Source organism: Chaetura pelagica, unplaced genomic scaffold (genome assembly GCF_000747805.2).
Source record: "Chaetura pelagica isolate M959 unplaced genomic scaffold, ChaPel_1.0 scaffold116, whole genome shotgun sequence".
Classification (NCBI taxonomy): domain Eukaryota; kingdom Metazoa; phylum Chordata; class Aves; order Apodiformes; family Apodidae; genus Chaetura; species Chaetura pelagica.
In genome coordinates this window covers 4,934,663-4,948,286 of record NW_009953655.1, presented here as the reverse complement: position 1 = coordinate 4,948,286, position 13,624 = coordinate 4,934,663, and the positions used below count along the sequence as shown (strand labels likewise).

Sequence of the window (13,624 nt, the reverse complement as noted above, 5' to 3'; positions counted from 1 at the left end):
CAACCTGTGACAGTCAGTGGGGTAAAAGCACTGGCCAAGGCAAAAGCACTGATCCCATTTTCCAAAATGAAGCATCATGCTTCCAAAGTCACCAGGATTCCTCTGTGTTTTTTTCTTTTCTTCCACCTAAGTTTTTTTGAGGTCCATGACTAATCACACTTACTTGCTAAGTGATAATAAATGTATTATTATGCAAGCACATTTTAATTTTTTTTTTTAAAAATTATAAAAGCTTTTATATAAAATTCACTTAATTTTGGATTTCTCACTTTTGCTTCTTACTATCACTCTACCACTCATTGTTGTTCACTTGTGTCAGTGTCCAGGCAAAAGCCTTATGCTTCTTGGGGTGAAACAAGAGGAGACTTGGTAACTGGAAGTAAATCATCTGCAGATGTCATTGGGAAAGATGAGGAACATGCTCCTAAGACACATAGGCACCTTCTAAATTGTAGTAAATATCTTCCGCTGAAGGTTCAGAACTGGAACCCAAATTCTCGTAGAAATTAAAGATATTGGGCCTGACCCTCAACTACTGGCTGGAAAAGTTCTTCTTAACATATTTAATTAGCATTCATTTCTTTCCAGCACAACTCTGAAGGAGATGTAATTGTCTGGACTGAGAAAGCATTTTAATTAAGTCAGGAGTTTTAGTCTGTGGTCATCAGAAGTAGTTTGATAAATTGTCTTCACACTTACATGTCACTCTCTTTTCACCTTTCTTTGGTCACTTTCCTGATCCCATGATTGGCTCAGCTTTGTGATAATTAGAAATGTTAATGTTAATAAATGTTAGAACAGAGTTGTGTTTGATTATTTTGGTCTTTATCCTTGATGACAACATCAGGGATGAGGTTTTAAGATCACTTCTAAAAATAGAGTTTTAGCCATCCATCTTCTTGCATGTGTATTATGTCTTAAGCAACATGCAATGAACTCATGATGCTGAGTAATAGGCTCTAGTAGCATCTGATAATTGTAATTTCAATATTGAAGTCTGAAATTACAGCTTTTGTAGATGAGGCTCAAATAAACAAAAATGAGATGGATAATTTCTGTACAAATTTGGAATTAACATTGGAGAAAACTGGCAGTAACCTGATTCAAGTAAATGTTTTCTGCAGATCACTGCTGTTTCTTCTGTCTTCACTACATCTACCTGTCACTCTTCCCTCCTGGGTGGTGACTCCTCTGCTCTTCATCAGTATCAACGCTCTTAAGAAATCATTGGTGACATCCTCCATTGCCACATCCTATCCTTCATTTTTTAGTAATGGTTTCTGTCCCACAGAGAAGCAACTGTCATTCAGATCAAGCTGGCAGGTTGTCCTGTGTGAGTGGTAAGTGCAAAGCAAATTGACACCGTCTATTTTAAACAACCACTGCCAATGCAAAGGTCTGCGTGGGCTGAGGCTGCTGTAGGTGTTTTTGAAAGGATAAAAATAACAAGAGATGAAACCTAGCAAGGGGAGCTAATTTCAGCTTTAAAATGTGGGACAGTACAACTAAATAAGCCCTCTACTTCTGCCCCAGGTGATAGGCTGAAGCCAAGTATCACAAAATTCACTGGTATTTAACGTTACCTCTGACTAAATGTGTTGGATTGCAGAGAAGGACCTTGGAGAAGAAGACAAGTGAAAACTTTCTGGCTGAATGTCCTTGCACAGAAGCTCACCCTCTCCATCAGCCTCAAGGACACAGGGTAGCTCATTGGGCTCACAACAGCAATAGTTACTACCAGCAATGACAGTGTTTGCAGTATGTTAAAGCAAATATATTTTAAACTCTTTTGTTACAGATGTTTAAAATGCTGGCTAAAGCCTATGCAGATGCACATCCAGTCATCTCAGACCGATCCGAACTTCGCTGTGGTGGAAACTTTGTGAAACGTGGAGGTATTATAAATGGTGCTGAATGGTACAGCTTTGCCGGAGGTAAACCCACTTTCCCATCATATCAAGTGAGGTGAAGCCTCTATATGACCTTTGTGAGACACCAGGGTTTGAAAGGAATTATTTTATTTTTTTGATTTTGCTTTAGTAAAAATAACTGCAAAAAGTAGCTGCAAAAAGTAACTTGTAAGGGATTTAAGCAGCAAAAGGTACTTTGGTAACATTTATATTCAGATGCCACAGGATGTGTTCAGCTCTGATATGACCTGAGAAAAGTTAAGTTTGGCCAAACTTTTAAGGTAACTTTTAAAGTATAAAATCTGAAATGTAGAAGTAAACGCTTAATGCTATGCTCTCATTCCCTAGCAGCATAAATTTGAATCCACCCTGCTGACTATGCAAGTGAAGTTTAAATACATGCTTTTTCAGGACAAACTGCAACAAAGAAAATCATCCTATTCATTTGTGCTTAGGTTGTTAATTTACATTCCCAAAGATAGTATTTAGTTTTCTTCAGGATTCCTGAAATACTGGTGTGGTTGAAATAACAGTGTTCATAAAATTTTCGGGAGTGTTTCAGTTGTGTTTTCAAATAGGACCTAGCTGGATCCTCAGATAATAATGTTGAACTGAGGCACTTAGAGAGCTTTAGTGAAAATTAGGTTTAAATATTTTTTGGCCTACTTTCTTCTGAAAACTAGATTCAATGTCTTTTGTACATGGACAGTTTCGAAAAAACTAATGACAAAAGATCGTCCTTGGCAACCACCTCTGATACAGCTGATTATCCAATTACCATGATTAACTTTTCCTTATCTCTCTATTGTTACTTCTTGATCAGGTGAATTATAATTTAAAATTATGCTTTTTTTTTACTGAAAAAAGTGTCATTGTCATTATTTAATATGTAGCTGACATGAGCTGCAAAATTTGGAATTTGTTGAACTCTTTTTAGATGTTGACCATGCACAGTCCTTACAATGATGTAAGGACACACCCACAAGGATTGTGTTCAGATGACTGCAACAGCAAAGCTCCAGTTAAGGGTTAAATGGCTTGTTCACGTTCTCTCCTTTTTCTTTTTAAACCTGTAGGTATGGCAGATTTTAATTATCTTCATACAAATTGCTTTGAAGTTACTGTGGAGGTAGGATGCGAAAAGTTTCCTTTGGAAGAAGAACTGTTTATAATCTGGCACGAAAACAGAGATGCCCTTCTGAATTACATGGAAATGGTACAGCTCTGCTTTTGCAGACCTTTGTGCTTATGTTTTTTCTTCATTCTTTTTCAATATTCACTTCTTTCCTGTTTTCTCAGTTATCAACAAGACAGCACTGACTCAAGCATCACACTCCACGTGGGGACCCAGTGCCTCCATTTGTCTAGCAGGACACACAGATAGTATTTTACCTATCTTGTAGGTGTGATGGAGACTGAGGACTGCAAATGCCTTGAAAACAGTGAAAAAGGGAATTGTCTGTAAATACTTTGTGCGACATTATAAATCAACTGTCCAAAATTTAATGCTAGAGAAAACCCACATATTCAGAAAAATATTAATCAACTTTTTTTTGCTTGAAAATAAACCAAAAAGGTCTGCTTTTCAGAAAATATCTTGGAAATTTTTTATTTCCATATTCTTTGTGGCCCAAACGCTATGCATGGCAACAAGAGATTTAAATTCAGCTGAAATGGAGAGCTTCTAAATATCTTGCTAAAGATGCCTTTTCCATACTTTTCAGCTTAATTTCTTGATGAAAGTAGTTTAAAAAGATCCAAAACCTAATCTTCTAAAGGAACAACTGTACATCTGTGAGCATTAAAACATGCCACTTAGAAGTCATTTTTAATAATAAGGTAAGCTCAGCAAAAACAAATACCTCACTGACAATAAGTAAGTGAATAGAGAAACAGAAGTTGCTCATCTTTCTCTCAGCCATTAGTAGATTAGCTTTCTGCTGTGTCTTATTTTGATTGAGTATGCAGTAATTTAAAATGGTTAGGAGTGGTTTTATGGCCTTTCTAAGCAACCCCTTGCTACTTGTGGTAAGTATTATCATTCAATAAAGTCTACAGTACAGACCACCAAACTCATTTCATTTTACAGCTGTCTGATGAAAATGAGTTTTAGTGAATCCAAATGGAGCTGGGTTAAATCCATATATATTACAGTTGAAGTCTTCAAGATGTAAAGATTTTTATACTGTGAGATACTGTAGAAGTCCATGCCCGAAAAGCTTTCTGAGTAAATGCAGAACAGTAAGCAAAACAACTTTGTAGATAAGGATGACTGAATTACTCCCGATATGGATTAAGTCTGCCATAACCAATTCAAAGTTTTCTTATTCTGATATAGACCAGGCTATTTGGTGTGTGTACAAATCTACTTGCCTTAACACGCAGAAGTAGAATTCATTTTCATAAACACTGATCTCTTCTCCCCATCAATAGTGGTATCAAAGCACTCTCCCAAATGCATGTTGCACAGATTGGAGGCAAAACCAAAAGTATTACATTTACTACATTGAAACAAATCAACATTGTTAAAGAAATTTCAATTTTGTCATTTTTATCCCATCATGTTGTAATTGCAAAATTATTACTGAAGTTGGATGAGGTCATGTTGCTTTGAGTATGTCTACACTGTAAATTAAATCTGAGTCTGCGATGACTCTTCTGACCCGATTTACCCACTACCCATATGATAAACCTTCAAGTCCATGTTGAAAAGCAAATTGCAGTGCTCCATCATAATAGTTCATAATGGACAGATTTCAAGTCTTTACACTGAGTTGTTCCTAAACCCTCCCATGAATAGCTCCACTCAGCACAGAATGGCTATTTAATAAAATCAGTTTTTTTCCAGCTTCATATGAAGAATTACTACAAAGTTGAACATTTTAATGCTTTTTTATATACATCTCTGTATTCCAACAGAAAATTAAATCTATTTTTCTATTGTTTTGATGTAAGGGATGAAGCTAAGTAAAGAATGGCTCACATTGATCAGAGCAGTTCAGGGGAAAAATAAAAATGGAATTACCTTCCATTTTAAAAGGTCATATAGAGTTTGCAACAGAAAATGTTTTCACTTCAGAAGTCTATAAAACACAAAGCTTAAGAAATTTAGTGTTTAAATACTTATGGTTTTTTCCTATTTTGTTTTGTTGAACTTTAAGCATAGTAAGCTGTTTGTGCATCTCCTTGTATGTCAGAATTCACGTTGCTTTTCGGTTTGTCACCAAGTACTTTTCACATCGGCTCAAGCAGCTGGGTTCTGTGTTTGCAGGGAAGGGAAAAAGGACATTATACACACTGCTATCTTGATATTCTGACATGTAGTGAAGTGTAGGCAGCAAAACCACGATAAGTCCCAAATAACTAAGGAATTCCCTCAGCTATTCGTATGCACTGGTATTACATAAGCATATTAACACATTAATACTTTTATTTAATTTTAAATATTGATCAATGTGCATCAGTGTGTTTGAGAATTAAAAATGTGATAAAAAATTGTGCATTAAATAATACTAATATCCATCTTATTCTTTTTTCATGCTTCTGCTCAACTTTAAATCAGTAACTGTGTCTAACACAGCACATTTGTTCAGCTTTAGTTCTTTATTTCTAAGTAGTTCAGGAACCTTTTAAACGCAGTGTAAGAAAATTAAACCTATATATTTCAACTAATACTAAAGACCTGGTTTCCTTATACAACATACATTAATTTATTCTACTGCCAGGATGGCAGTGTATTGTTTGATAAGTGGTACTGTCTGAAAGCTAATAATTTTGCTTAATTCTGATCTATTTTACACATCTTTTATTGTCACACTTTGAATAAGGTACCATTGTTTCATACTGAGTTAACTTCATTCAGAGCACCAGTGGTGCCTTCTTATTTTGTGTAGAGCACCAAATTGTTTTTTTAAGCCTTAACTTTTCATTTCTTTGTGTCTCTAGGTCTAGGGCAAACAGTCAGATGTAGTTTTTAAAAACATTAGTCAGACCAAGAGGAGCCAGAGACCTGCACAGAGAAGGGACACTCATACCTAGAAGAGCCACATACGTAGCTCAAAAAAGCTCTTGTTCAGTTATCCCTTTCCTTCAGCCCCCCCCTTGAAGTTCCCAAAATAGATTATGTGATCTGAAGGGGTATTAACACCCAAGAGCATCTATGATGGGTTGAACCTCTTAAAATTTGTTTCCTCTCTACAGGGGTTTCCTGGTAGAAGATGAGGAGTTGGTACTGTAGTAAATTACTCCCATCTAACTTTGCTTTGCTTTGTTTTGCCAGGTTCATCAGGGGATAAAAGGAATTGTGTCTGATAAGTTTGGCAACCCGATTAAAAATGCTCGTATTTCAGTCAGGGGCATCCAGCATGATGTCACCACAGGTAATAATTTTAGTTTGAGCTGTTTCCTGGGGCAGGGTGAAAGCATTGAGAGGTTAATTTTCAAAAGTATTGTCATATTTGATAGAAATGGTACCTTTATGGAGAACTGAGGGCTCAGCTGTGGGTTTGTTTCTAGAATAACAAGAGAGACGACATGTCAAACTGGCTATTGAGCCTGTCATGTTTCTAGGATGCAGACCTTGCTGTTAAAACTATCACCTGGAGTTTCCAGCTGTTCATCTAAGCCAATGTGTCTTCAGTGAGATTAAGAAATCCACCTTGATGTTACATGTTTGGGAGAATAAGTCAGTAGCTGTGGGGCAGAGACAGCTCTACTCATCCTGTAACTGCATATGGAGGCCTGGAACCTTGATGGTTGAAATATTGTGGACAAGAGACGTAGGCATTAGAGTAAGGTTTACATTGACTTTAAAATCAGTAATAACTGCAATGACTGAAGGGCAGGCAAGCTTTTTTGTTCATGTGGAAAAGCATAAATATATGCAATTTTTAGGCAATAGTTAAATGCAAAAAGCTAGAACATTTGATTATGTTCACTTTATATCTGTCAACAGCTGGTAAACATGTATTGAGGCCTAGGCAACTGTTAATTTTCACAGTCATAAAGTTCTGAGCTTTTAGGCTCTCACTGAAATCAATGCTCTCATTTTATGATTGATTTCAGTGAGAACAGAGTAGGAGTACAAAATAGAAGATGTGAATGGTAACATTTTGCTCTAATGATAGTTGTTGAATCAATTCAGAAAGCCAGAATGGTTTATAATGCAGTGGATGCTTTCCAGCTTTTAAAAATCTAACATGAGAGGGGATACAATAGTGGAGAAGATACAGATTCTTGAGGCTGGTGGGAGACTCTGGCATGAATTAGGGTCTCTTTCAAACTCCTTCCCAGACAATGGCTTTCCATTGACAGTGGACCTTCAAAGAATTAAGAATTTAATAAAAAATGTGTTTACATTGAAGGAAAAAGGAGTATTTGTTCCTCAGTTAGGTGCGGTTAAGGATGTCATATGAATAAAATGTCTTAATTTCAGTGTTAAAAAAGGCAGAAATTCCACAAGAAAGTAGCATTAATTCAACATTAACTAACTTAAGAAACTTACCATTCCAAATAAAGGAAATATAAACTGAAGAATCAATGCTCTCTTTTAAAACTCCCTGCTTTTGCCTGCAGGCTCTAACCTTCAGCTGGAGGAAATTTACACCCATTTTACACTAATGGCAATTTATACCAGCTGCAGCTCTGACTCCACAGTCTTAGGTGCTATAACGTCTGCAAAGTAATTGAATGTAATATAATAAAAGCAGGGATTTCTTAGCTCTTTAGACATGCTGTATCTATATTGCAGTTCAGATTCTACTTTCACTTTCTCAAGTTTCACATAGTTTCGAATTAATTTGATTTCTTTGGAGTTATTCCTTGTACCCCTGGGAAAGCAGTGTGAAGGAAGACTTCCCTTCCCTGTTATACAGGCACAGCAGTTACTGACATTTTGCATGTGGTTTTTACTCCATTAGTTCCCAAATGCCAGATTTTCACAGGTGGAGCCTCTTTCTTTTTTTTCCATTCAGGAGTTTGCATCTGAACGTTGTTTGTTCAAAATATGAACTGAAATCTGAGATCCTTTCAGAGCCTGATCCCAACATGCTTGTGCTATCTGTGTGTGCTTGATAAGTGTGTCACTGTAAAGGAAGCAAGGCTAAAAACTAAGCTCAGGGCTTTTGTGCCTTTCCCCTTCCCCAGCTGCTGATGGAGACTACTGGAGGCTCCTGCCCCCAGGGACCTACATCGTCAGCGCCCAAGCGGCAGGATACAGCCGGGTGATGAAGAGGGTCACCCTTCCTGCCAAGATGAAACGGGCTGGGCGAGTCGACTTTGTGCTGCGGCCTCTTGAGGCCTGGCCCAACAAGCTTCTCCGCCGCTCGATGGAAGACGCTTACAACCCGTACGACCCGCTGGAACTTTTTGACCCTCATGCCCAACACGGGCAGCGTGAGGCTCGAGGTGGGTCGGCGGCGGGCAGGGAGAAGCCCTGGTGGTGGTCTTACTTCAGCTCTCTAGACCTGCACAAACCTCTGTGGCTGCTCAAGCAGCGCTGAAAGGTGCCACGGTGCTCTGCTCACCTCACTTCCACCCAACGCCAAGCTCCCTCACTGCTCTTGACAATATTTAAATCTGTTCCATTTGAAAATACAATGTTAATTCAAACACTTTTACTCCTTTTGTTTTCTCTTCCCACACAACTGAGTATGTTCAGGTGTTTTTACGTATTAAAACCACTGGTGCACACCCATTCAAAACCAGGTTTTCTGCAGTTTTTTTATTGGTAATACTCTATATTTCTGCCTACATAGTTAATCATCACATGTATCATTTATCAAGTTCTAAGTGCCTTCAGGAAATTATTCCTGATCTTTTAATGCATTTTTGTACATGTCTTAACACACTTATGACTATAGACTAATAATAACTTTCTGAAACATTCAGAAAACACTTTTCTTTCCTCTTTTACATGAAACTACCATATTAAGTTCAGATAGTTAGTTCTTCTAATACAGCTCACAATGATTTTTTTTAAAAATCCACTATATGATATTAGTATTTATTTTGGACAGAAAAACATAATAATTAGGAATTAGGAACTTGGAAATAAATCTATATCTGAATAAGTAACATATTTAGTGCAATGGGCTATTCAGGCAGATCAGTACCAGTAATAATATATTTTCCCAAGAAAATTTTTTAAAGTTGTCCTTTGAAGACATATATCAAAAGTGTTAAGTCTTTGTAGCCTTTCTCCTTTGAAATCTCTTGCACCATGAGTAGGCCCATCAAATAAGCAAAATGCTTGGAAGGCAAACTGTGTTCCAAGGAGTCTGAATATTGAGTTTATGATATTTAAATATTAATGTAATTTGAACATTTTAAAATCTGTTAATCAAATAGATTCTTAATCTAATTCAGTAAAATACTGAAACATACTTTTACTTTACACTTTCCATGACATGGAAAAATACATTACATGATTAATGGAGAATTCATGTGAAAATGTGATGTATTACACTAAGATTGTCAACCATGCATTGTTTTGAGTCAACAGACTTGTTCATGAAACTTGCAGATACCAAAGAAATAATGAACGTCTTTTCAAGATAGGTGGATAAAGCTAGGCCAATAGTGACCTTGTCAGGTGCTGTCCTATCTCAGATATCAGATGGAATGTTTTTTTAGGGTAATGCAAAAAAAAGATCTTTGATTTTGATGACATACATAGACCCACACTCCCATTTGGCTTGAACTGGTCAATGAACTCTCTGTATTCACAGTATTTCCTCATCTAAATGCCAGAGTGCATGAATAGGGCGACTGTTTGGAGCTGATGTACCTACAGCAGGAGCTGTCTGGATTGTCCTTCATTTTCTAAAAACTTTATTGCTCATCTTCAGTAAAGAAGCCTACATTGCGTGAATCCTACAGTCCATGTGCACATACCTCACGCTGTAATGGCCTAAGAAGACGCAGGAGATGAATGATCTTAATTCTGCAACCAGATGCTGCACATGCCTGAATACTTTATTCCCAGATGTATTCTGATTGAAGTGAGGAGTCTGTTAATCACGTGCTTGAATGTCTGCAGGTCTGGAGAATATGTAAAAAGGGAAGAAAAGAATTTCATAGTATTAACAGAAAGTAATTATATGAGAGTGAATGTGCTGTGTGAGCATGGATAAATGTTTCTTGCCCTGGCTCACCAAGTTAAAGAAACTCTGAATCCTAAATATACCAAAGATAAGCAAGCAAGAGATACACCCCCAGACTGTTCCAAATAAGAGACATTACTACTGTTTTCTGTGTTTTTTTGAAGCCAACACCCTGTGAAAACAGTGGCAAAGTTAACAAAACCAGAACAGTATGCCAAATTGTTGGGTAATAGCTGCACTTTTTATTCATATAATGTCTTGCACACTTAGAAAGATGATTTCTAGAAGTATTTTCTAGATTCTCACAGGGTTATTTAGAATTTTTTCAAGTAATCACAGTAAATCCAAGACCACTAAGAAGCAAAACAGAATGACTGTGCAGGGAAATCCACTTCTTTACTGGAGTCCCAAGTTGAAATAACAGATGGCAGTCAAGACTTGGAAACAATGGTTTTCAGAGAAGATTGTAAAGATGTGTTATGCTTGAGAGACATTGAAAAACTAGTGTTTTATACCACTACTGTGAAGCCAGTATGATAGAGCAAGAGTAGCCTCCATGTATGATTCTACCTCATCCACAAAAAAAGGTGTTCAGCAGAGAGGAAGTTAAGATCAGTCTTCTGCTGGTTCACACAAGAGAGAAAAAGAGACAGACAGCAAGCAAGCAAGCAAATTAGTCAAAACCAGCCAAAAAATGATGCAACCAAATTTAGTATCACCATTCCCTTTTATTTGAGATTAAGATCGTTTCCATTTATCTGGGATTAATCTGGGAGAGAAAGTAGTAATTTGATTTGTATCCTGGACTTGATTACATAAATCTTCTTTAGTATTTTTTTCAATTAAAAATGCCTGTTTAGTGTCAGATAGTTTTTTTTAAAGAAGCAAAACAAACCGAAAAACCCAAAACAGCTCACCCCACAATTATAATGTGGTTAAAGGGATTGTAAATGGTGGTGAAATTTAAGCAGCTGTAGGCAGCTCTATAATTAACACATGAAAATTAACCCAGTGATCAACTCTGTCATGCACATCTCTGGAAGATGTTCTATCTGCGAAGTTTAATGGAACATAAAGTTAGGAGTTAAATATTTTTTAAATAGGAAGAGAGATTGAAATGCTTCAGTGAAACATGCTCTCCTACAGCTGAAGTACAAGTAACATAAGAAAGAAGTGGAAACCAACCAAAATTCCCTGGCAGTCTTCGTCATGCTTAAGCCATGTCTTACAGACTGGGCTTGGCCTTTTTCCAGGGGTACTTTGAAGCATGACAGGCCAAAAAATGATGCAACCAAATTTAGTATCACCATTCCCTTTTATTTGAGATTAAGATAGTTTCCATTTATCTGGGATTAATCTGGGAGAGAAAGTAGTAATTTGATTTGTATCCTGGACTTGATTACATAAATCTTCTTTAGTATTTTTTTCAATTAAAAATGCCTGTTTAGTGTCAGATAGTTTTTTTTAAAGAAGCAAAACAAACCGAAAAACCCAAAACAGCTCACCCCACAATTATAATGTGGTTAAAGGGATTGTAAATGGTGGTGAAATTTAAGCAGCTGTAGGCAGCTCTATAATTAACACATGAAAATTAACCCAGTGATCAACTCTGTCATGCACATCTCTGGAAGATGTTCTATCTGCGAAGTTTAATGGAACATAAAGTTAGGAGTTAAATATTTTTTAAATAGGAAGAGAGATTGAAATGCTTCAGTGAAACATGCTCTCCTACAGCTGAAGTACAAGTAACATAAGAAAGAAGTGGAAACCAACCAAAATTCCCTGGCAGTCTTCGTCATGCTTAAGCCATGTCTTACAGACTGGGCTTGGCCTTTTTCCAGGGGTACTTTGAAGCATGACAGGTTCAGCAGCCAGACAAAACTGTCAGGAATTACAGTGTGTGTTCCTGAGACTCCTTCTCCTCTTAAGTCAGAGTCTACATAATTTTTTTCAACTACCTTACAACCACGTATTGAACAGTATTGATGTATGTTTTTGTAACATCCTCCTTAATAATTAATTTCTTAGTCTCCATATACGTTTCAGAGGGGATCTTCTCTACTGTGGAGCCAAACTTTATCTACACAAACCAATAACATTAATAAATGTTCTGACCTGCCAGCTTTCCAGACCTCATTGCTCTGCCAGCAATACATCTTTCCTACAAGTCAAAGCATGCACATCTAACAACATTACAGGCATGAAGAGCAAAGAGAAATGTCTGCTTATGTCATAGATGCAATTTCTCTTTCATTCTTATGGCAAAAAAAGCCAGGAAAACATACCAAAACTATCAGAAGAAAAATCACAAGATGTGTGTATGAATTATAACAAGATTTGTTGGTTGCATTCATAAAAACTTTTTAGATCAAAAATAATAATAATAAACAAAGGCAGAAAAGTTTGCAGCTGCTGACATCCTCATTTCTTACAACAAAATGATGATCCAGTCTTGGGCCACCCACATCTAGGATAATTATTTCCTAAAGATAGAAAGAAGACAAAGATGCCTTAAGCTAACTGCCTGAAAACAAAATTTCAAGTGTCAGAATCACTGACTAATAGAAGCTCTTCCTGCTATCATTTTTCATAGTGTTTATACAGTTCTTCCCCTTTTCATGCCTCCGTTTAGCAGCTAAAGGGAAGCACTCCAAAACAATATTGCAGTCTGTTTTGAAGTCCTGTGAACCAGCTGTCGAGCAGAATTTGCCAAACCAGTGTCATTTCTTTGTGTCCATCAATCCAGTATTGCAGTGCAATTCAAAAACAAGCCAGAGGTGTCTTTAGGGGTTACAAAAGCAGCCATCAAAGTGAGACAAGACTGTATGTCTCTGTGGGGATGCCTGCAGACAGACTGGGAGAGATCTGTGATGGGTGGGTGGGTGTCCCCCGCAGCAGCAGCAAAGCACTGAAGGTTCAGCCTTCAGGAGATGAGGAACAATAGGGAATGGAGCTGTCCTGGTGGCTTAGATGGAAATGTGAGCTGAAGCCGATACACCTTTTTACAAAGAATCTGTCAGAGGTACTCTCATGCTGTCTCCCTTTACTGTGTAAGGTTTGTCTTTTGAAGCTGCCACAATGTAAAATGAGTGGATAGGGGGGTTGTAGGATGCTTGCCCTGCTGTCTTTGTTTTCACAGCATGTTGGGGGAGAGCTGCTGTTTGATATTTGTCTTTTCTGAAGTAATGTAGTCTCAAGTTGTGCTGCCAAAGGGCTCAACATCATCTTCCTCTGGAGGTGGTTCCAGCCCACGGGGAATGCGCTGCTTCCAACCTATTTAGTGGCTTTGGTGTTTCTGGCTCCATGTTTGCTTAAATGAGTGTGAGGTGAATGTTGGATTTCCCCTTCAGTTTGGAAGCTCCTCCTGGCTCCCAGGGGCCACCAATGTCACACTAGTAGAGCAGCACTAGTGTCACGGTGGTCCCAGTGCTATAAGGGAAGCAGCTGAGCACCTCTGCAGCACACCATCAGTAAGGATCTCATTGTAACACCAGGACTGACCCAAACTGCATCTGTGGGCAGAGCTTGGAAGCATACACTGTTTTCCCAACCTGTTGGGAGATGTGAATAGTGTGTAAGGACAGCTGGCAGGTGTGCTCGCATCACTGACCA

At 37.7% G+C, this 13,624-nt stretch overlaps 1 protein-coding gene across 1 annotated transcript in view; it reads left to right on the top strand.

Moving 5' to 3' along the window:
* CPZ (carboxypeptidase Z) overlaps positions 1-8,410 on the top strand; it is a 35,169-nt gene extending 26,759 nt beyond the window's left edge. The window contains exons 8-11 of the mRNA XM_010000274.1: positions 1,799-1,934; positions 2,987-3,126; positions 6,190-6,289; positions 8,055-8,410. Coding sequence (XP_009998576.1) covers positions 1,799-1,934; positions 2,987-3,126; positions 6,190-6,289; positions 8,055-8,410 — 732 coding nt within the window. The remainder of the gene's footprint in view (positions 1-1,798; positions 1,935-2,986; positions 3,127-6,189; positions 6,290-8,054) is intronic.
* Positions 8,411-13,624: the final 5,214 nt, after the last annotated feature.